This window comes from Mchenga conophoros, linkage group LG13, assembly GCF_057382185.1.
Source record: "Mchenga conophoros isolate Kocher_MC1m ecotype Shallow Benthic linkage group LG13, M_conophoros_male_GT1.1, whole genome shotgun sequence".
NCBI lineage: Eukaryota > Metazoa > Chordata > Actinopteri > Cichliformes > Cichlidae > Mchenga > Mchenga conophoros.
This window is the reverse complement of record NC_140538.1, coordinates 22,467,367-22,489,626: the sequence shown is the minus strand read 5'-3', so window position 1 is coordinate 22,489,626 and position 22,260 is coordinate 22,467,367. Positions and strand designations below refer to the sequence as shown.

Genomic DNA, 22,260 nt, shown 5'->3' with positions numbered 1-22,260 from the left:
AGCAGTTCAGAGTAATATCACCAGCCACAACCAATTTAAGTCAGTCAGTGCCCAGTAAGAAAGTCCCAGACTTACATACCGGAAGGTGTATAGTTAAAGTTAGAAACGTGATAGTGAAACATGGATGTGTTTTTTCTTCTTAGTTTAAGAAAATGCTTAAGTAGCCAAACAAGCAGCTTTAAAAATCACCAGAGTACACGGGTAAAGAAATGTCTGGCCTTCAAGCACCGCATGCTTGCAGTAGCACTCCTACTAGAGCCAAGGAAAGGCAAATCAAATCCTGTACTCGCCTAATTTTATGCATGTCTGCATCACTGGGTAGACATGAATACAGTTTTGATCCTCTGTGTTTAAGGTTATTGTAAATTACCTTCTTTTTTTTAAAAGCACTTTGGAAAATAACAGTTGGCACTGTATTTATTTCAAGGTTTTACAGGTTGGTTTGCAATAAAAAAAACCCCAAAAAAACCCAAAAAACACCAACTTTATCAGTATTCGATGCTGATCTGTTAGCCTGTTTTCCAAAGGCACGCTGTTAATACCAGGTTAAATCTGCAAACCAGCTTCTCCAACAGATTGTTTATTGGCTTAACAAGATGTTTTCTTATTCAAGAGTATCCTAATTTGTAAGTGGGAAACAGACTCTCCAGGCAACAGAAACTAAAGGAGATGGGGGTAGTTTGTCAGAGAGAAACAAATTTAATTATTAAAAAAATTATATAAACATCCTCAGGACCAATTTAGCACCATGCAGTAGGGTAAAAACGAGTCTCCAAAATCTGAAAAACAAAACAACTCAATCGAACTACTGGGGCTACTGTGGGGCTGGAAAGATCAAAATAGCCTTAAAGATTTAGCCCGTTACAGCTAAGCAGTGTCCAAACTGCCTATAGGTCACGTTCTCATGATTCTAAAGGAGGTGGTAAACAAATTACACTGTTATGTGCCGTCAATCGTGGTGCGTTTTAAGGCTGGAGAACCCAGTAGGACATCACACTATAATCACTAGACATTCAAAGCCTGTCAGTGGGAAAGTATCAGCTGTCAGAGTGAGTGCTTCCTTTAACCAGGCTGTGCACAACAAGCGCTCCTGTCCATTGATAGACAAACACGCAGCGATAGTAGATTAGCCGTGTTTCATGATTAACAGAAAAATACGTGATTAAAAAAAGAAAATTTATCCAGATGCAACTTGCCTCTCAACTGTCAATCCTGAAGAATTACATGAAAACCAAAAGAGGCATCCTGCACAATACAGATGCAAGGTTATTCAGATGTCAGCCAAATGCTGCGAGGAGGAAACCAGCCCACATTAAACATGGAAAAGCACAATAATGAGTACAGTTCCCCAAATTTTAATAATAAGTGTTATGTGATACTGGATGGAGAATTTATTTTAAAGCCATTATCAGATTTTGGCAGAATTTATTAACCAATCTGCAAGAGGAAAGTCTCAATTTGCAGTTTAATGTAAACTAGTCATAACCTGTGACAATATTTGCAATAAATTAGCCTTGATCTAATGTGAAAATGTGTAAATGAAAATCCTCAACACTAATCTTTGTGTGGCATGTAAGAAACAAGCCTCATTTTCAATACATGAGATTATGATCAGTCTGCCTTTTGCGTTTTATTCGCAAGAAAGTTTGATATACACTAGATCGTTTGAATGCTAATTAACTGTCAAGCAAAAAGGGAGAAAATCTTTTACATCCCCGAGCTTTCATTCTGGTCCAATCCGCTTTGCTACAAGGTGTGAGGAGTTTGAGTCGAGCCCAAATCTCCATCATTCATGCTGGAGCAGACAAGGGGATTGATTGCACTATATTGCCCCTGCAATTTTCCTTCTTGGATGGGGTCACTCAGTCAAGAAAAGGAGCACAATCTTTGGTTTTAACCCTTGAAATGTGATTTAAACTCGAGTTCTTTCCCGGAGAAACAGCATGAGCAACCCATCTGTAATTTTAGTTCTTCTAAGGCTTGTCATCAAGTGCACAGTGTTGACTGGCAGAAGTAAAACCATTGACCAATTGTACAGGTAGTACAAATACAACTTGACCTCAGAAACCGATTGCTCAGTTGCAGTGGAGACTCTTACATCCAGTGGGGGCACAGGTTTATGCAAAGTAAAGAGACTGGGCCAAAAGTGAAAATGAGTCAAAAAGAGCCAAAAAGAGATGATAGGAAGACAAAATGACAGACTTTAAAGGAAGCAATAAAATGCATCAAGCTATTTTTGCTGTCTGCATTTCAAGTCTCAACCATCAGAGCTCATCTGCATTTTAAGTGGTAAAAAAAACAAACTCCGATTTTACTTTAACATATGCAGGGATTTATTGAAAAATTTAAAATATTAGAATTTTGAAAATGAATAATAAATACACAAACAATGCAAGTCATCTTAAGAATTTGGTCACATGAGACATTTAAAAGGCTTCAAAAACATTACAATGTCTATTAAAACAAATGAAACTGCTAAGCACACTTCTTTGATCTTCAGTGCTAGACCTTCAAACTATTTTCTAAAGACATCAATGCAAGAACAAAGAAATTCAAGCGTTTTAAAGATAAAATCTTCCAAGTGCCAAAGTCACGCAACATTAATATCACAAAATTTAAAAAAGCAAACTTCAAACTTCACATTTTCATTATAATTTCATAGCGGAAAAAAATGATTCTTTGCACTATCTGCTTGGGATGCACTTTTGCTCCCTGTGAGTGAGTTTTCAAGCTGGGCTGTTCATTACTGGCCGTTCAGTCCTTGATCAGACATTTGACAAGTGATTAATCAGGCGGGCGGCCTCAGCGGAGCAACTGAAAGTTAATTTCCACACTTCTGCATGCGGAGATGAATTTAAAGCATGTGCACTCAGGGTAGCTGCCTTAGTCACGCTTTCAGGGTGACCCCTGCCCTGTGCTTTTGCAAAGATTACATCCAGCCTGACAGGCCGGTTCTCGTTTTCGTCGTGCACCAGTATGCAGCGAACATCCGAGCACCACCGAAGAGTTAAGCCGTGGAAGTGGGGACGGCAGGGAGCTGTGGTGACAGAGTGTGAAAGTGAGTGACAGACAGCATCCTCTCGTACCAGACCGAGGTGTGTATCTGTAAGTAAAAACTGAGCCACGTGCTTACTGTGGGTACTAGGACTGATATGCACTGCTACACTTGTGTAAAGTTTCAGCTGCACCTCTCCCAGAGTGGTTTCGTGATTCATATTACAATGAAGAAGGTATATCAGATCGGCAAGACTCTTCTGAAATTGACAGCAAACCCTTAAACCAGCATCCAGCAGCAGCTCAGGTACACTGACCCACCAGCCTAAAGACATCTCTGCTAAGTTTCCATGCAGCAGTGGGTGCCGAGGTACCCTGCAGTCCCCAGGGCAGATGATATTAAGTATGGCCCTACACAACAACTGAGTATGCTTTTGACTGTAGGTATAGACAACAAGGACGCTTTCTTCTGTAGCACTTATCAAACGCAGACTTTGGCCTGCTAGGCCTATCTGAATGTCCTTCAACTGACACAAAGGGAGGTGATGGAACAAAACTAAGAGACCAGATTCAGAGGTTAGTGTGTAAAGCGCAGATTCCATCAGGATCAAGAGAGCAGACTGCGGCTCTGGTTTGTTGCATTTAGCTACGTTCAGCCAGTAGAGAGTAAGAATCTTCTGAGTTGGGAGGCCTGAAGTGGAGATGACAGACTGTAGATGGTCCATCATGCTTTGGGGTGGCAGATTTTGCAGGTTTGCAAGGGAATCAGGAAATTTTATCAACATTTGAATGAAAATTTGAACTGTTTTTGAGTTTTTAAGTTCACAGGTAACCTCTTTCACACTGCTGTGCTTCAGTTGCAACCGCTTTGTAATAAGTTCATCTCCTTGTTTCACATTACCATCAACCATGTTTCGTGTTGACTCCATATCCCACATACTTTCATTCCTTTTCAAGATATCCCCTGAGACAAGCTGTACATCATTTGGCAATTCATCAGCCTTACTCAGGGTTTGTGTTGGTGTCGGGACAGGGAGTTGTGCGTTTTCAGGATTAATGCAGCCTTGAATCATCTGAGCAGCCTCCTCAGACTGAAGGAGTTGAATTATATCCATCTGGACCTGCTGTATGAGAGGCAGCTCTTTCACCAATGAAAAAATGTGACTGTCCTTTAATAGAGAGAAGATAAAGCTGCTTCTAAATGTGGAGAAGACATGGCTGTCCCTTAAAATAGACAGAACACTGCTTTCTCTTACCAGAGAGATAAAATTGTTTGACCAACGAGCCCCAACAGGTTGAAATCTGAATTCTGTGACTTGCTGCAATACAGTGGAAGAGCTCCAAAGCAGACGTCCTGCATCCTGGACAATCCAAAAAACTCTGCTGAACAAAGAGCTCAGCTTCAGATTCTGAACTGCAGCTGCTGCAGCCTTTGTCGCACACACTCCAGGGATCTTCTCTAAATTTTCAGATTCATCCATCTCTCCACAGCTACACTCCTTCGTGATGGTGGTTTCTTTGGGTGGACAAAAGCCTGTGTGACTGTCAAGAGGCTTTGTGTCAAGCTGAGAATGAGTGTTGCTCTGTGGGAGGATAGACATGGAGCTGGTTCCTCTGCTGCTCTGCAGGTGGGACATGCCACTTAATGAGCTCCCACCAGAGCGAGGTCTCCCCTTGTAGCAGTCAGTGCCATCATCTTGGATCTCATTAGCATTTCCCTCTGGCTTTGTGCCACATCCATCACCCAGGCCCAGGACACTTGTCTGCTGGAGGTTGGCATCCCCTGACCAGCCCTCTTCTCCCTTACAGCTTGCAACTTCAGTCCCACTTTGAGCTTTCCTCTCAGACCTGAGCCCAGGCCCTGATTTATGACACAAGTCCCGCTCCTGGCCATCCCTGGCGCTTACTCCATTCTGCAGGTTCTCTCCATCCGATTCAAAACTACCATGTGAGATGAAACGTCTTCTAGGTAGCCCAGTGTCCTAGTTTACATTGAGTATGTGGAAAACAAAAGGACATTTTTAAAAATGACTTTCAATAAACTCTCCTTAAAACATGTGTATTCATTTATATCTGAATCGAGACATGCATAGGAAAACAAACTGAAGAACACCGCATTAAGAAGCAAATATAGAACAAGTGTACTCTCATTGCAAAATGCTTTCACGAAATGAGTGTCATTTTCTTTGAAACCTCTAAAGGAAAGTTTAATAGGCATTAAATATGTGCATAATAAAAAAGCAAGAGAAAGTATTTCATGGCTCATAAAAACCTATATTAAGCCTGGCTGGAGAGGGGGTGGATATTGACATTTGCTCTGACACTAAAAAGGGACTAGAACTTCAGTTGTACAGCGACGATATAGCACTGCATTAAACAAAAACTGCAAATCCAAGTCTCACTATTGGCACACTGTGTTTTAGCTTTAATACATTTCCTTAAACAAACAACAAAACAACTAAGTCATATCTAATTCCATGCAGAAATCAGCAGCGGCTTTATGACTAAATCCCTCCATTATCTTAAGTTTGATTTTCTTTTTGGCAACTGCACAAAAAAAATAAATAAATATAGAAATATGCATACATACTGTAGTCTCAAACGTTCTTGCTGGGGTAGGGGCAAGACAGACGCTTGAGGCTTTGGACATTACTTCTGCATTTTTAGCCGGATGGATGTGTTGGCTGAAGAGACAGCAAGCATAAACAATATTCAAAAACTGTGTCAATGGGAGGATGTGGGAGCACAATACAGCTGCAGTTATATGCTTATATGTGTTGCTAGGGTCTTTGTTTTCAAGAAGCAATTTAATTATTTGCTGTAGTGTCACACTGGAGACATCAGCTTGCATAGAAAAGACAAGGCTGCAATACCCTCCCGACCCTATCCTCACAAAACTCATCCATTAGATTTGAAAAGCAAACAGCCCAAATGGCTGGATGAGATTAGAGCCACTCGACTAGCTGTGAAATTAAATAGAATCTGTGCATGTTGATTTGAGGATTTACATACAATACTCAGCACTCCAGAGGGAGGAGCAGAAACCAAATATACAGCTGAGAAAGACTTCTGACAGTAAACATTGGCTTTGGCTGAGATTTGTATATAAGCAGCAGGTTGATGAAGGGTGCAAGCGGGAGCAGTAAAGCATTGACAGCATCAACAAGAGGGACACAGTGCAGGTCCTGCTGATGATTAAAGGATTTTTGCAGATCCTGAGGATCAGTAGAGAGGATGTCCTGTACTCTGCGATGTTTGCTCACCAAAGGAAAGAAAAAAAGAGAAAACAGGTACTGGGATTCCCAAGCTGACCACATTTTTGCAATCAGTGTTTCCTGCTGTTCACAAATTGTAGCTCACATGCAGAGGCTCAGAGTTCTGTGACATGGCTTCATAAAATCGGTACACAGAAACTGATTCAATAACACCCCCACAAAGTACAGTTTGCCTCCCTGTTGTTTCCCTCTGTTCCTCCATGGCCTCCTAATCCTTGTGTTGATTGCGTTCCCCACTGTTTTCCTGGACCTGCTGCTATCCAACCCACAGGCTAAGCTCTGTTTCCACCCACGTAGTCATACAGACACCACCACAGATTTTATGAATTGTGATATACGAAGTCCTAGGTCAGTTGACGTGCACCCTGCATCAGATCTCATAGTATAATCTAGGTAAAAATACATTGTGCGGCCATTTTTAAAAGATGTTCATTGTTGACTTAATGACTTAAAGTGAACAGAAGAACAAAAAATAAAAAGACTGACATTCAGAGCTAGACAAGTGTTAAGTTACACAGGAGCTCCCAAAGTGAGGAACTTTAACCAGTGAAATTATACCATTTCAGGTGATGTAAGCTCGTAATAGCAGCTTGTCAGCGGTCAAAAATGGAAGAGAGAAAAACGCTGGCACTTGGCCTTCTGACCAGAGATGGAGGATACTGAGAGGGTTGTCAGATAAGGGACTTTCAGAGCATAGGGGGCCATTAAATGTTGTTTCGGGTCAAACACCAGTTGGCTGGTTCCATCGCTGGAAGCGCTCACAGTCCAGACTTTCTGGGTTTGAAATGGCTGCATTTCAACTTGGACTTCAAAATTGTGGCTCTGCTACGCAGTCCATTTAATAAAGTATGAATCAAACACAGTGGGGTCCCTTTTACAAGGGAAGAAGTGAGTCTTATGGGCATAGATTTATACACAATATGAAAGCATATGACCTGGCCTCTACAGGCAACATGGCCCTTTTCCTGCCTCTCCTAGGAATATCCATCTTATGTCTACATACTGAAAGCTCAAGTCATGACATTTATAGTGCATTTGGAAAGTTCTCAGACGCTTTGAATTTTTCTACATCTTCACATGGATACAGTCCATTTTTCTTCAATAATCCACACACAAAGCTATGAGCGTTATGCATACTGACACACCTTTAGTTTGAAAGACTCGTTCATCTCTCCCGAATCTTTCAAGTTCAGTGTGACTGGATGAGAATCACCAGTTCAGAAGCCTGTACTACAAAGGATTTGGGGTTTAGCAAGGGGGGGGGGGGGGGGGGGGGGGGGAATAAAAAATAAAATAAATAAAATAAAATAAATCACAACCACAGGTTTTCGGTACACTAAGTTACCATTGTGCTAACAGGGGTACAGCAGGGTAACTTATGCTGCAGGCCTTATCTGCTTCAGAACAAATTGGTTTTGAGAAGAGACAAACAAGAACGATATCACATATGGACCAAACTCATAACATCACCATTCCTAGTGAAACAGCTTAGCCTGCTTACAGTTATAAATTCTATTTTTGTTTTTCTCTTTAATTGCTCTTGATACTTAATACTGCCACAACTGCAGATGAAAGAATAAGGCTAAAATGGTTTTACACCCAGTCATTTAACAGAATAAGCAACCATAATTACTCCCTTCACCTCAGGTCTTAATGACATCTTAATAAGTCTATTATAGTCAGCATTTATATAGCACTTTCCCAGTCTTAGCTGACCACAATGTTAAAGTGCACACATAATCATAAAGTGCCTTAATATTCTACAGCTGTACAGACCTACCACTGATAACCATCTTTGTGTGACTACCGTATTATATCCTTCCTTTGTTGTGTGGGCTACTAGACTCCACTGACACTTGGTTTTTCTCGGCTGTATTTTGCCATTTTGTTAGATTATAAACAGTTGGCCCCATAATAGATGGTGAGTAAGGACTTTGGTTCTCGTGGCATTCGGCTGTATTTTACCTCACAACAGGCTGTTACGTTCCTTTCAGTTAGGACCAAGTTCTCCATCTCTACCATAAAGGACTGATTGGTGAAGTGATGCAATGACAGTTGTCTCCATACAAACTCTGAAACATTCACTGTGACCACCGTCTTCCTGGCTGCTTGTCTAACCAAGCACCTTTGTCCCACATTACCCCACTTGCCTGGTTGGCCAAGACAAACTAGTGGTTTTAAACTTCTTCCACTGGAGAATAATAAATACTACAGCTTGTTATAGCCTGTTCTGTGCCTTTACACAAGATTTAGGTGTATACTTTGACCTTGTATCCCAGTTTGCCCTAAAACTTAAGACCTAAACCATCAAATGTGAGATCTTTCATAAAAACCTTTCATGTCCGATGAATACAATCAGGCACAAATGGACTCTAAATTGTAAAAGCATCTCAAGGACTGCTGGTAGGAGGATGAATCAAAGCCCAAAGGATCTGAATAACCCTGTAAATTAAATATTTTCAGTATTTCTTAAATTATAAAAACACATGAACAGTTCTTGCTTTGACATTGTGCAGAATCATGTGTAGATTGATTAACAGGGAAAATTAAATTAGACCGTTTTTAAAGACAAATCTGAAATCGGAAAGAGTGTACATGCCTTCCAAATGCACATTTCATATTGTCCTCTAATATTTATTCCAAATCCCTGAAAAGGCTAGTGAAGAGAGATTTTGCATTTTTGCTGTTTTTTAAAAACCCGCGAGTAATTTTAGTCTTCAAACATCTGAACTGGCTACAAAGTCATCTAATTTTGTATCATATTCAATTAGGAATTCGATATCAATGAAAGGACTGAGTTTGAAATGTTATTATGCAGATTTGTCACAACATCTGGAGAGGTGATTTTACCTTATTCTTGGAGGCAAAGCCAGGTGAGGAAAACAAAACGATTTGTGGTGATGCATTAAGCCTCTTCCTGCCCAAATTATTAGCGCTCTCAAAAGTGTGCAACCCCACTGAACAGGCAGGTTGCTTTTGGTGCAACAGAGCACCTCCCCTAGTAGCTGCGAGTCCTTTCACTGATGGCTTTTGTCATTCCCAGACCCCAACAGATCTCCAAAGCCAGCATTTGAATTTAAATGATTTGCTCTTATTTATTGTTCAGGATCATTTCCAAAATGACTCAGTAAAGTGAGATCCATTCTGTCCTTGCTGCGAGGGAGATTCTGCTATGCAAATAAGTAGAAAAAAAGATTGAACACATATCTGAATACAAAGCGAAAAAGTCTTTCACTGAACCATTATGCTCAAACAGTGCATATGGGCACTTTGCCAGGTGAGAGGAGGCGATGTTAAATACAATGAATACATCATTTAATATTTTATGATGTGTGTTAATTGACACCCAGAGCAGAACCCAATAACCAAAGTTTATTTTGCAATGTGCCTCATATGCATTGCATGAGTTTTTCCTTCTGTCGACAGTCTCTCTCTGATCTGCTATGAACACTGACAATCTATCTCCACCACTCACCACGACTGACTTCCTTTCTCCCTTTAGCAACAGACCAAGTTTCTGATGTAGGATAATGAAGACACTATTCCGCCAACATAAGCCGTGTAGTAACCCATATACATGTGTATTCACCCTTTCATATCTAAATCAAACATCACCAGACCAGTGGATCGGGAAGCAGGTGTCAGACTGAAAGCAGTATTAATCACATGAGTAGGATGGGGATACTGCGGTGTGAAGGAAATTATGTGTCAGACAGCTCCACATGCTGTAAAACATCAGGGTTAGCAGATCATGAGACCAGGGATGTCTCTCAAAACGCTCAGAGTGTTAGTAGGTGGTGAATAAGATTTTGGACATTAATTCACTGAACACTGAGACACTGGCATCAATCAACACTCACAATTTCAAAGGAGTGGCAGGGCATGAAGATTTCACCTTACCAAACGCTGATAAACATCATGGTACGCTATTGTTTAAAAAAAATAAAATAAAAAATTTTTAAAAAGGGGGGGGGGGGGGGCTGCAGTGCAAGTACCTTATTTTTGTTGGCATATAGTCAAACCTCAAACCTGGTTAGCTATTCAAAATTAGAAAAGAGGCTGCTATTTTGCATCACTGCTGCTCATTAAAACAGTCTTTACTCTACCAAATTCACAAATCAAATACCAATAAATGCCAAAAATGTGATAGAAGACAGAACGGTTTGAAGCAAGTGAACTGTACTTTAAAAATAGATAAATCAAACACCCCTTGGATCATTCATTACTGATGATACAGAGAGGAAAGTGGGGGGGGCCTAAAAAGAGAAGAATCTGCTGCAGATGGAGTAAAACAAGGGAAACTGCATAACTACTAATGAACATTAGTAAACCCCCCCCCCACTTTTTTTATTTTTTTTATTTTTTTTAACTGTATTGTGGGAATTTTCAGGGGAGCTGAACTTTAAGTGTGTTGCAGTAATTTTGAAAATGGGACACTGGGCAGGTCACTACCTAGTGAACAAGGTGCCATTCTCGGACATGCCCTTGGTTGTAGGAGAGCTGCCTGCTCCGATTTCCATGGGCTCAGCAATAAGCACTACAGAATGGCTTTTTGTATGTTCCCACCTCTCCTCACAGAAATGGTGCCATGATTTATGGCTTTGATTTGGTCTGTGTGCCCAACGAATGCTGCTCAATAAGCAGGCACGTTGCGGAGATTGAGGTGGAATGAATGCAGATATGCTGGGCTCACAAAGTGCAGAGAGCCATTACACATCTCTGCATATGTCTTACCATCGATTTTGCACCATCGCCTTGGACAAATTCTCAGTAGAGTTGGACGAGTCGGTCACAGATGGGCTGAACACAGATGGCAATCCACTCTGCAGACAACAGAATGACACAGCACTGAAATCTGCCTCGGTATAAGAAACAAGTGACAGCTGCCTATGTTACATTTCCATTTGACCAGAGGTTTAGTTGATGCGTCTTCATTTTTAGTGTTTGCAGAAATGTCTAAACAGGTAATAGAAAAATACCGTATGAATCCATCGCACATGGCTAAAATAAAGTGGTAGTACGTAAAGTATTTCATTCTTCAATACAATTTCCATATTTAGTAAAACTGTATTAATATTCAGACAGAACACTTTAAAATATATATATATTTTTACACAACAGATACAGGCTACAGTCTAGATGTGCTAGCACATATTCAGACTAAGCGAAAGTGAAACTCTTGAGACCATCTCATTTAGAAGCGATGTTAAAAATGAATGTTAAAGAGTCTCCTTGGAACCACAGTGGGGCCTGGATGCCGGTGCTTTACTTGGCTGTAATAGCGTGCCGCTTTCAATAATGCAAAGAGCAGAGAGCTGTCAAAAGCCAGAAGTACAACTGTGTCTAAAATGGTGTGTGAATCAATTTTACAACATGAAATGCTATAAAGCACAGGGTGCTCAAAGTTGCAGGCTTGACAGTCCATTCACTGACAAAGTTCTTTTTTTTCCATCTCGTAACTTTACTGAGCACTGATACTTTAATAAAAGTTCCAATTTCTTAGTGTGATCATTTTAGCAACATTAACATTGTACTACTCATTTCATTCGAAGTGCAAAGCACCAGGGTTGATAATCAATCACGCTTATAAAATTATTCATCCCCCAGTTTATTTGGCTGAAAACACCAAGCTACAAATATAGTTTTCAATGTTAAAGAGGCTCAGTGTATGGTGCCTTAAGTGCTCCATGGACAGCCTGAGAAACTCAGCCCTCGTCCACCTTTCCACTACATTAAGGTGGACCGCATCTGACATTTCTTTAACTGTCCAAAACCAAAAATGTGACATTTAAACACAAACGTTGAGAGAGAAGTTGTGGAATACATGTATGCTTTAGTTACATTTTCAACACTTGTGTGTAGCCAAGTGCAACATTATGATCTTCTTGGAGACTAGGTCTGAAAATGTCCACTCAGTGTCATGACATGATTTCACTGTGCTATAAAGCTTTGAGTAGTGAGCAGCCAAGCAACATTACAGTCTCTCAGCGTCATCTAATGGTTTCAGAGCTCCTTTTGTTAACATGCTCCCCTAGTGTTTCTCATATAGAGGCTCACAGAGAATAGTCTTTATTTTACATAGAGAAGGTAAAACACTGTATTCGCATTTTTAAATAACTAACCTTACTTTTCCTTTTTGAGGTGGTTTGAGTAAATCTGCGACAAAGACGTTTTGTCATATCTTGAATAGATGAACCTTGGAAACCTACTCAGCAGCAGCTGCACCATACAGGATTTTAACAAGAATCTGTAACACACCGGGACTCACTCCACATTCAACTTCTAGCTACAAATGGCCACATGAGTGAAATAACTCAAGCATAATGATTCAGATTTTCAGATGTTTTTTCTGTTGATCAGCGTAAAATAAATCCCAATGCCTGCTACCATGTAAAAGACAAAAATGTCAAAAGGACTCAATGCTAATTGTACACTGTTCATTTCACAGCATAGCTCTAAATATTAGGGGTGCAACGATATTCGTATCGATATTGAACCGTTCGATACAGTGCTTTCGGTTCGGTACGCATATGTATCGAACAATACAACATTTGTAATTTATTTTATCAACTTTCCTTCTGACGATGCTGTCTGTGTTGAGCGCTCAGTGAATCTGCGTTCGACTACTCCGCCTAGGCTGCACTGTCGAGCGCAGATCCACTGAGCGCTCAACACAGACAGCATAGTCAGAAGGAAGAGCGCAGGGCACCTCCCCCACCCTCATTCAGATCTGGCGTTTGGAATTATTTTGGTTTTCATGTGACGTATGACCCCGAAGGTAAGCGAGTCATGGACTCAAGTAAAACAGTATGTTGGATGTGCCGTGCAATGCTCAATTACATGGGTGGGAACTAGTGTGTTAGCGCAGTTAGCTCGTTAACGTGTTGGCCGTCTAGCCCCATGCACGGGGCAATCGGCGGTAGCTCGTTAACGGAGATTTGCCGTGTTGTGGCGTTAAGATCATTTCAACGAGATTAACCTGAAAGCACTAGTGGGAACACAACGAATATGACTGCACATTTACGCCGACATCATCCTAGTGCAAAGACAAAAACAACAAGCATGCTACTAACTTTAGCCAAGTCATTTAGACAGCTGTTAGCACGTGATTCTCCTTATGCTGCTGAGAATATAGCCCAGAAGAAGCGGATAGTATAGCTTTTATTTTGGAAAGAGACATTTCTCTGTAATAAACTCTCTTTTCCAAAGATGAGTGATTCCTCAATCAGATACAGGGCTTGCAATATCGCTAGCCCGACATCCTGGGGCTAGCGATTTTTTTCAGTCGGGCTACCAAAATCTATCTCTGCCCTGCCCGTCGGGCTATTGTAGGAAGGAAAAATATATGTCAATGCTTTTGCATTCTTTCAGAAATGTAGCTGGGTAATTATGTCATTGGCATCGGTGAGCCACTGTCAATATGTGACATATTGAAATCGCGTTTGAATTTGCGCTTGTTTTTTTGCTTTCACTTTGCAAGCGTGCGAACTGTGTATAGAGAGCGACAGCACTGATCTGTGAGTGATGACAATTTGTGCACCAATTCCTCTGACATCGTCTTATTAATCGTTAGCTTACTATGCAAACATGACAAGTGAAATCTCCCGCAGCAAGCTTAAACATGTGAGAGGTTGATCGCGCAGAGAATCGCTGAGCTTATGTGAGTCCGTGTGTAAAAGCAGCAGGATTTATATTTGACTACGATGACCTGGATGACTGAGAACCTTCACAGACATATATATTTTAGTTCTGCTGAGCCAAATAAGACAGGTCAGGGTGAAGAAGTGACAGCCAAAGAAAAGCTTACCACAAAACGGAGAAGTTATGACAAATCAGACTATAAGGCAAAAAGAAAGTGCAGCTTTATGGTTTCATGGACAAAATAATTTCTGTGGCTGCAATATGACGAGCTAAATAACCAGGGCTGCACATAAGTGGTCCGCAGGCGCGCATTCGCTGTCAAAATAAAAAACACACACAAGGGTTAGGGTTAAATTTAAAAACTGTACTTTTGAGTTAAAATATATATTTATAATTTTAATAAATGACAAATTAAAAAGGCATGAACATGTTTTTTGTATCGAAAAAATATCGAACCGTGACACCAAAGTATCGAACCGAACCGTGAATTTTGTGTATCGTTGCACCCCTACTAAATATATATGGAAAATAAAAAGTAAATGAGAGATTGCTCTGTCATTTTAAAAGACAATTTATTTGTTGCCACAGTGTTGATGTTAGAGTTGTTTTTAATTTACTGGTATTTATTTTTCATTCAGTTTAAACTAATTTAGCATCAGTATTTGCTGACTGTAGCTATATGCAGTTTAAAAATGTTCAGAACAGTGAGGATAAGAGCTGAGCACTTGCATATTCTGCATGTTGCATTTACATTACAACATTTGGATAAATGAGACTTAAAGCCATATTGTTAAAATGTTTAGGTTTTATTTCATTAACTGAGATGTTTTTCACACCCAGTTTCAGTTTTTAGTTACAGTTGAATTAACCGTAATAAATTTGAACAGTAACAAATGCTGTGGCAGACTTGCAGTTGTCGAGTAAATCCTCGTTAACTTTTTAATTGATTAATAGCGTCAACTTTTTCTACTTTAATACTGGATGAAATGTATCCAAGTCTTCTTACATTTATTTTATCACCAACTAAAAATATGCCTTCAATAGATTTTAAATCAGGAATGCTTTACATTGATATATTACTGCAGAGAAAACAGTGCCTGCAGTATCCAAGAGTGTGAGGGAGTTTGTGCTTTCACACAATGCTTCTTTAAAAATACTAAAAGCCAAGAGGAAGCTGTTGCAAAAAGGACGAATAGCAGCCAGCTTTGAAAGGCACTGCACCTGGCCTCCTTTCAGGAACAGCAGGCGGCTTTTCTAGCGTGAGAAAGTTCTAAAGTTGGGAACATATTGTCCATGATATGAGCCAATTATTCAAAAACAAAAAGAGTTTTATATAAACAAGCAAAAACCTGCACCAACTGAAAAGCTCATAGTTAATATTCTGATCAAAACAAAGCCATATGGATCCCACTGGTGATGTGGTGGAACTTTCTCATGTAGATTTTGAACATGATATCAATATGAGTAATATTTGTCAAAGGTAGCAGGCATTACAGCAGGTAGTTATGGCAACAAAGAGCATGATGTTTACTTGCTTTTACAACATTACCAGCAGAAAATGCAGCTGAGGCACTCCCCCCCCCCCCCAGAGACACTACACTTTAGAAAAAGTCTAGTAGTAGAAGACTCGGGATCTTTTCTGCATGCGGTGGTTTTTAGTATTTTACCATACCTGGTATTTCAGTCTAAGTTGGGAAGCAGTCGGTTGGTTAAACCAGAGTGTGGCTCCTTTTCCCAACTGTATGATGGCACCTAAAAGGAGCCCAAAGAGATAATACATGAAAAGAAAATGGGAAAATACCAATTAACTAGTCATTATGAACTTCATTACTATTTGGTGTCCAAAATAAAGAAAGAAAGAAAAATAATATGATGTGATTCATAGGGAAAACTGGTACAGTCAATGACAGATGCCGGTGACAAATCTGCCAGGAAACCTTTGGAGGTGTGGCACAGTCTGCATAATTTTTCTGTTGCCATGAGAATCTTCCCTTTGTTGTGGGATAGCAGTGACCCATATCTACACTGAACACTGGAGAAACTCGACTGAAAGCACAAAAATCCCCCACACAGTTTCGTCTGGTGAGTTAATGAATTGCCATCAGGAACACAATCCCCAACATGATTGGCAGTGGACAAGACCAGGGCGATAATTTACCAGAGAAAATGGTCCAAGGAAACTTGAGAAGTCTTGTAAAGCTATAGAATTGAAGTGATATTGGGGTTTATATATATCAGACTCACGTTCATGTGGCCATATCCACAGATTTTCACGAGGTCTCTCCCGCTTTTCCTTCTCCTCTCTCAGCAGAGCGACTACTAATCTTGCTTCTACTAATGACTTCTGACGAGTGACAAAGTACCTGAGAGAGCGGCCTGTGATGGAATCCAGCTGCTGTTGGGCTGAAAATTACTATCATTTGTTCAAGAAAATAGGTTCAGATGCAGCCATTTCTGAAGGGGATATTGGATAAATTGAAATGCTTATGAAAGAGACTAGCATAGCCAGGCCCTGTGCTGCCTGGCTCTGTTTAAAGTTTTTATCTCTCAAAAGCCAAGCAACGGGGATGTGGAAGCAGGAAACAGTGAAAGCTCCCAGCCCTGGCAAGAAGTGCCGGCTCAGGGGGGCCAGAGTTCCAGCCCGGCTTGCCTCTGTCCTTTGAAAGGTTAATGTTCTGGCCCACTTCAAACCTGTCGGCCCTATCAACTCCATCTGCCAATTAAATGGAGGGCCTGGGGCTTTGTCTGGAGCTTTGTCCGGGGCCTCTCGCCCTTCAAAATGTTTAGTAAAAGAAATGGCATCTGCCCTATGGAGAGCTGTGTTCAGAATCCGCTCATGCCCCGAGTGCACGGCAGTAGGAGAACCGGGGAGATAAAGTGGATTTCATTTGAAGATGTGATGCAGCGATCATATATAACTGCATTCAAAATGGATGAAAGTCGTATTGGCTCCCACAAGCCAAAGGATTATGTATGAATGAGAGAGAGAGAAATCTTTTTTCTTATAGATTTCCAGCACCAGTGTTCATTAAAGAATGTCAAGAGTACATTAAATTAGAGATGGACCGATCCGATATTACGTATCGGTATCGGTCCGATACTGACCTAAATTACTGGATCGGATATCGGAGAAAAATAAAAAATAAAAATAAAAAAATAAAAATAAAAAATGTAATCCGATTAGCACGTCGGAGCAGTATGCATCACGTGATAGAGCGGCTGTGGCATGCGGGACCTGTCGGTGGTCTGGATAGCATTTGGAGCTTCGCTAGCAACCTGGCATTTCATCTCCGACAAAGTTATCCCGAGAGAAGTAAAGCAAGTGTGTAAGTCCATCTCTGAATGTTTGTAAAGCATTCCTGCGTTAAGCTTAACAAACGATATATGGAGCGACTGCCTCTTCTGGCTGCTACTTCAATCATGAAACTGCTTAACGATCAGCTGATCGGCTTTTCTGTTGCGAGTCCCTCTCTGTTGTTTGTTTTTGGCCCACTTTGCACCAGACAGAGGAAACCAGCGGCTGAACAACAGCAGCACGTTTAAGCTTGATCAGCTGTTGTTAGAATTTATTTATTATTACTTTCTACTCCAGGATCTTTTTCTACATAGCTGACGCTGGTAACTGTGCAGGGGTGGATCTAGCAAAGTTTAGCCAGGGGGGCTGATAGGGCATTAACAGGGAAAAGGGGGCACAAAGACATACTTTTCTTTCTTATTCTCATTTAAAATGTCTAGCTTTTAATAAATAATTATCTGACACCCAAAGTTTTAATTTGATGCAAAATAAATAGAAGTCCATTACTGTATATAGTAACTATTAAGTCTAATATATATATACCCTAGTAAGCTATAGTACTTTTTCCTTTGGGAAGGTACCATCTGTGCAGTCTGCAATTTTGTTGAAGAAAGATGTTGAATCTATTTAATATTTCTTGAAAAATAATTGATTTCTGTGCATTTTTTTTTTTTTCACACTGCATCAAATTAAGGTTGGTTACGTCGATTAAGCATCATGAGGTGGAGCGTGAGGGGTGGTTCCCTATTTTTTATTTGTTTATTTTTGTTGTTGCTGGGAGTTGGAACCCTATTAGTTAGGTTGCTTAATATTTATGCTAAGTACTCTTTAAAATACCAGAATAGGGAGGATGGTGTAGGTTTAAGTTTATTAGATTGATCAGTATTGCTGAACTATGAAATATTTTTTTTTGCATACAGGTATAACAGAATAGCTTTAGTGTAGTTGTTGTTTTAAACTTGAGTATGAACTTATACAAAATGCAGCAAGATATTTAAAAAAAACAGTTTTGTTGATTAAAAAACACTATATCGGATTCATATCGGTATCGGCAGATAGCCAAATTTATGATATCGGTATCGGTATCGGACATAAAAAAGTGGTATCGTGCCATCTCTACATTAAATATTACAGAACTGCTTACCCTGAGTCAGCTGGCAAGGATCGGTGACCACAGAGCCATTGACTAAGCACAGTGCACCATCCTGAGGGAACAGGGTTACAGTCCCAGCAATGTTCTCAAGCACACAATGCACACTGAGGAGCCCAGGCCCATGGAGCACTACAGTACAATTGTGAAAGTCAGTATAAGAAAGCAGCTGCCAATCTGAAGTAAGAAGCATGTCGTTAAAACCCCAACTCACCAATATCTTGGGTGCATGATGCTTTGCCAATTATGGTTCTGCCTTCCTATAGATTAGAAGATCATAAAAATACACAAAAAGTTATTGTGTGACAAAATAATTGAGACACTTTCCGATTAAATCAAGAGTAGTGCATAAATATGAAGCTCAAATAAACTATTCACTTTCAAGTAATAGAGGGCGATTCCAGTGCTTTGCAGATCTTCACCAACACCGATAAGGTGAGGCAAACAGCAATCCAACACCACTCCACTCCCCTCCTTCCTCAGAGTCACCGTCTCCTCCTACAGAGAACAAGAGAACATACCACAAGACAAAAAGCTTATTTAATAGCCTGTAGCTGGAGTGGCATACAATATAAAATAAAAATGCTGACAGACATTTAATGGCAACCAGCAGAAAGCTGAATTCTTTATGACTGCTCTTCCTTGCCTGAAGGCCAAGCAGAATTGCAGCATTCCAACCATGTGTCACCATGAAACAGCAGATTGGCTACCGGCAAGAGAGACACTATAAATCATTTAGATTATCATGGCGAGAGTCAAACTGTACATCGTGATCAGTGAGTGCGACAGACGCAATACGGCTCACCCAACACACACACACACACACACACACACACACACTATAACATGTGCTGTTGCCTTTAGTGGTACATGGCAATCAAAATACTATAGAGCTTGTAAAGTATGTTGCCGTTACTTGAAGATGGCAAACCTCCACTGCTTTCATTTCAATTTACAGTGTTGCCCAAAGCAGTGTTGTATGGAAGGTCGCACTAAAGTGAATGCCTGTGCTTATTTTAGATTTTTTTCCACCATAAAACATTGCATGAGTCAGCACAAATGTAAAATAAATAAATAAAAAATAAATAAAATCACAAATCAATTAGTGAACAGCATTAAAGAAATCACATTTAACTTATGGATCATTACTGCTCTGTAGTTGTAGATAAATCAGAAGTTAAATCAGAAGTCAAAAAATAAGAATTTACTTTACTGTAAAATCTGTTAAGGATACCTCTGCTAAATAATAATTTGATAGTGTTCTCTATGGAAATCCGATAGGTAGAAATATCGATTTAATCCTCAAAAGCCATTTCTAAAGCTCAGGAAAGCTACACTTAAAAGTCTGATCTGCTTCATATTCCGCTTCACTGCCTCCAGCAATTGTTGCAGCATTAGTCAGACAGCTATACTGCATACATGTCTGTATTTTACTTTGTATAATTCCATTCTTTACTTGACTAAAAAGGTATGGTTCAGTTAAAGAAAAGACCTGACAAGCTGCTGACTGAGTAAATACACAGAGCAGTTCATTTGCAAATTATAAAACAAGAAATTTAACACTTTGCTTCGGATGAACTGTAGGTTTAAATGACACAGAACTGAGCAATAAAGAGAGAAACTCAGCTCTCTAAGCGTTTAACCTTTTCCTTGCAGTGTAATGGCTGTTGCTCTTGAATAACCCAGAGTCTACCCATGTATGAGTGCCCTATGACAAGTATCCTCCTGTTAAACTGGTGGACCATTGCCTCACATTGCCACGGATTAGGAAAAGTAACTTTCAACCTCATCCTGCTGCTCTATCGAATAGATTGGACCGTGAAGCGAGAGACGCATCCACCACCAGCACCACCTCTCTCATCGGCAGTTGCGAGATGGAAGAAATCCTTTTTTTCTAATGAAGAAGGAGAGGCATCGACCACAGCCCCTGTACTTAATTAAAAGGGATTTTTCACAGACTTCATTAGGAGGTGAGGAGCAGCCTGGCAGATTAATGCACTGTGTCCACTTTCCTCAGACACCAGGAACAGATGAGATCCTCTTATTTTCCCCTCACATTCACACACTTGCTCCTCACCACACCCAGTCACTCTGTGTGTAACGCAAGGACACACTCTGTGTTCAGACTCAGGCAGCTGGTGAACATACTGTAATTAACCGTGGCCTGGACCAGCAGCCAGTCTTGGGCAGCATTTAGGATTCCATTAAAAGCCATCATTTGTGGTTGGGTAGAATTTTAATGGACTTTACAGCACTTTGACAGGTCAGGTTCCCGACTTCTTTGTCAAGTGGAGCAACTTGCCAAAACAGTCTATGAAAAAATGACATGTAAAAGAAAGGCACGTTTTCAAATGGCATAAAGCCTTTTGTTTGCAATGAATGCTAGTTAAGAATTGAATAAGAATCAAAGAGACCTGGCACCTCATTAAAAGTGATTTATTTTTAATATGCTTTGTTATCTGGGAGCATACTACATGTGAGAGCTGAATTTCAACCAACTGGTTATCAACTGTTGTTTTATTAGCCTGATATGTCTTCTAGCCATCAGCATGTGGTCATGCATTCATGCATGCAGTCAATAGCTGTCACATGCAATGCTTTACATAACATGCTGAACTTTCACCGATTCAAGGAGACTGCAGCGACATTAACTGTTATCTTGCCAATATGTCAAGTTTAACTGATTTTAGGGACAGAGCAAGAAGAGTGTAGAGGTGAAGTCAGGACCGCTGTAATAAAAACAGATTGTTATTTCCATCTGCATAATTTATATTTGGCAGTATGGCCCTCTCCTCCTTCCACGTGCATAAATGGAAAGCAAAAGGTGGGGAGAGCAGCAGCAAGACCTGGCACAGAACGGAGCAAGCAAGTGTCAGAGACAATCCTGCAGTACCTGGAGTTGAGGTAGGTTGCAAAGTGGCTTGCGTGTTCTCCAATAACTTCAAAATAAAGATAACTAAATAAAACCTAATCCTTAAGAGACAAAAACTATTATGAAGTCATCGACAGCAAAAATGAAATTAAAATATTCTGGAGAAATGAGATCCAATCAGAACTAATTAAGTTGTGTTAGAAAGGCAGGCCGGGTTAGTTCCCCCAGGCGCTATTTGTAAACTGTACAACTAACTCCCATGCTCAAAGTTTCTCACAAAAACAACAAAATATTAACACTGGGGAGGAAGAGAAGTCATATGGACACTTTGCGTTTGATGTCAAGGAAAATAAGTCTTCCTGTAAACCCTGTGGAACAACACTCACAGGTCAAAGCAGAACAAATTTAAACACTTTATATTTTAAATCAACTGAATCAACTTCATAATCAATGATCTCATGATCTCTGGTAAACTAAAAGAATTCAGATGCCTCAAGTACGACTAAAAAGGCGTTTTAACAAAAGGCTATGATCGAAACTGAATCAAAATTTGCTGACAAAATTAACACTGGTGGATTGCAGGTGTACATTAATGCAATGAGCTAGCACTGTCATCAGCTGATTTGTCAGGAGTCAGTTAAGAACACCTTTGTTTGTTTTAACTATGCTCAGTATGAAAAAGGAAAATCAGTTCAGTTTTGTGCCAAGATTTGCCCACATGTGAAGAAAGGCTTATACAGCTTGTGAAATGCTATAATAATTACATTTTGTTAACTGCTGACACTACAAATAAAATTCACATTAAACATAGCGAGGCTCAGAGCGGGGTTTAAGTTGTGCTGTTGTGCTGATTGTAGCATGTCTGGGAAATGCAGAGACTACGACGATCAAAGAAAAGCCGTGGTTCATTTTATCTTACTGAAATAGAAGTCCCTCCCACAACACTGTGTTACAAGGGGACCCAAAAGGTTGGCTGGGGGAGCAGGGTGCAATTCTGCTCATGAAGTAGGAACTACTTACAAATATCTGTGCG

General features: G+C 40.2%; 1 protein-coding gene across 1 annotated transcript in view; it reads right to left on the bottom strand.

Annotated features, from left to right (window-relative positions):
- Nucleotides 1-2,309: 2,309 nt before the first annotated feature.
- Nucleotides 2,310-22,260, bottom strand: part of kif16bb (kinesin family member 16Bb) — a 29,658-nt gene continuing 9,707 nt past the window's right edge. Inside the window, exons 13-19 of the mRNA XM_085297270.1 lie at nt 18,734-18,853; nt 18,570-18,615; nt 18,350-18,487; nt 15,583-15,662; nt 11,004-11,092; nt 5,585-5,678; nt 2,310-4,976 (exon numbers count right to left, since the gene is read on the bottom strand). Of these exons, the coding sequence (XP_085153396.1) occupies nt 2,766-4,976; nt 5,585-5,678; nt 11,004-11,092; nt 15,583-15,662; nt 18,350-18,487; nt 18,570-18,615; nt 18,734-18,853 (2,778 nt within the window). The 3' untranslated portion in view covers nt 2,310-2,765. The remainder of the gene's footprint in view (nt 4,977-5,584; nt 5,679-11,003; nt 11,093-15,582; nt 15,663-18,349; nt 18,488-18,569; nt 18,616-18,733; nt 18,854-22,260) is intronic.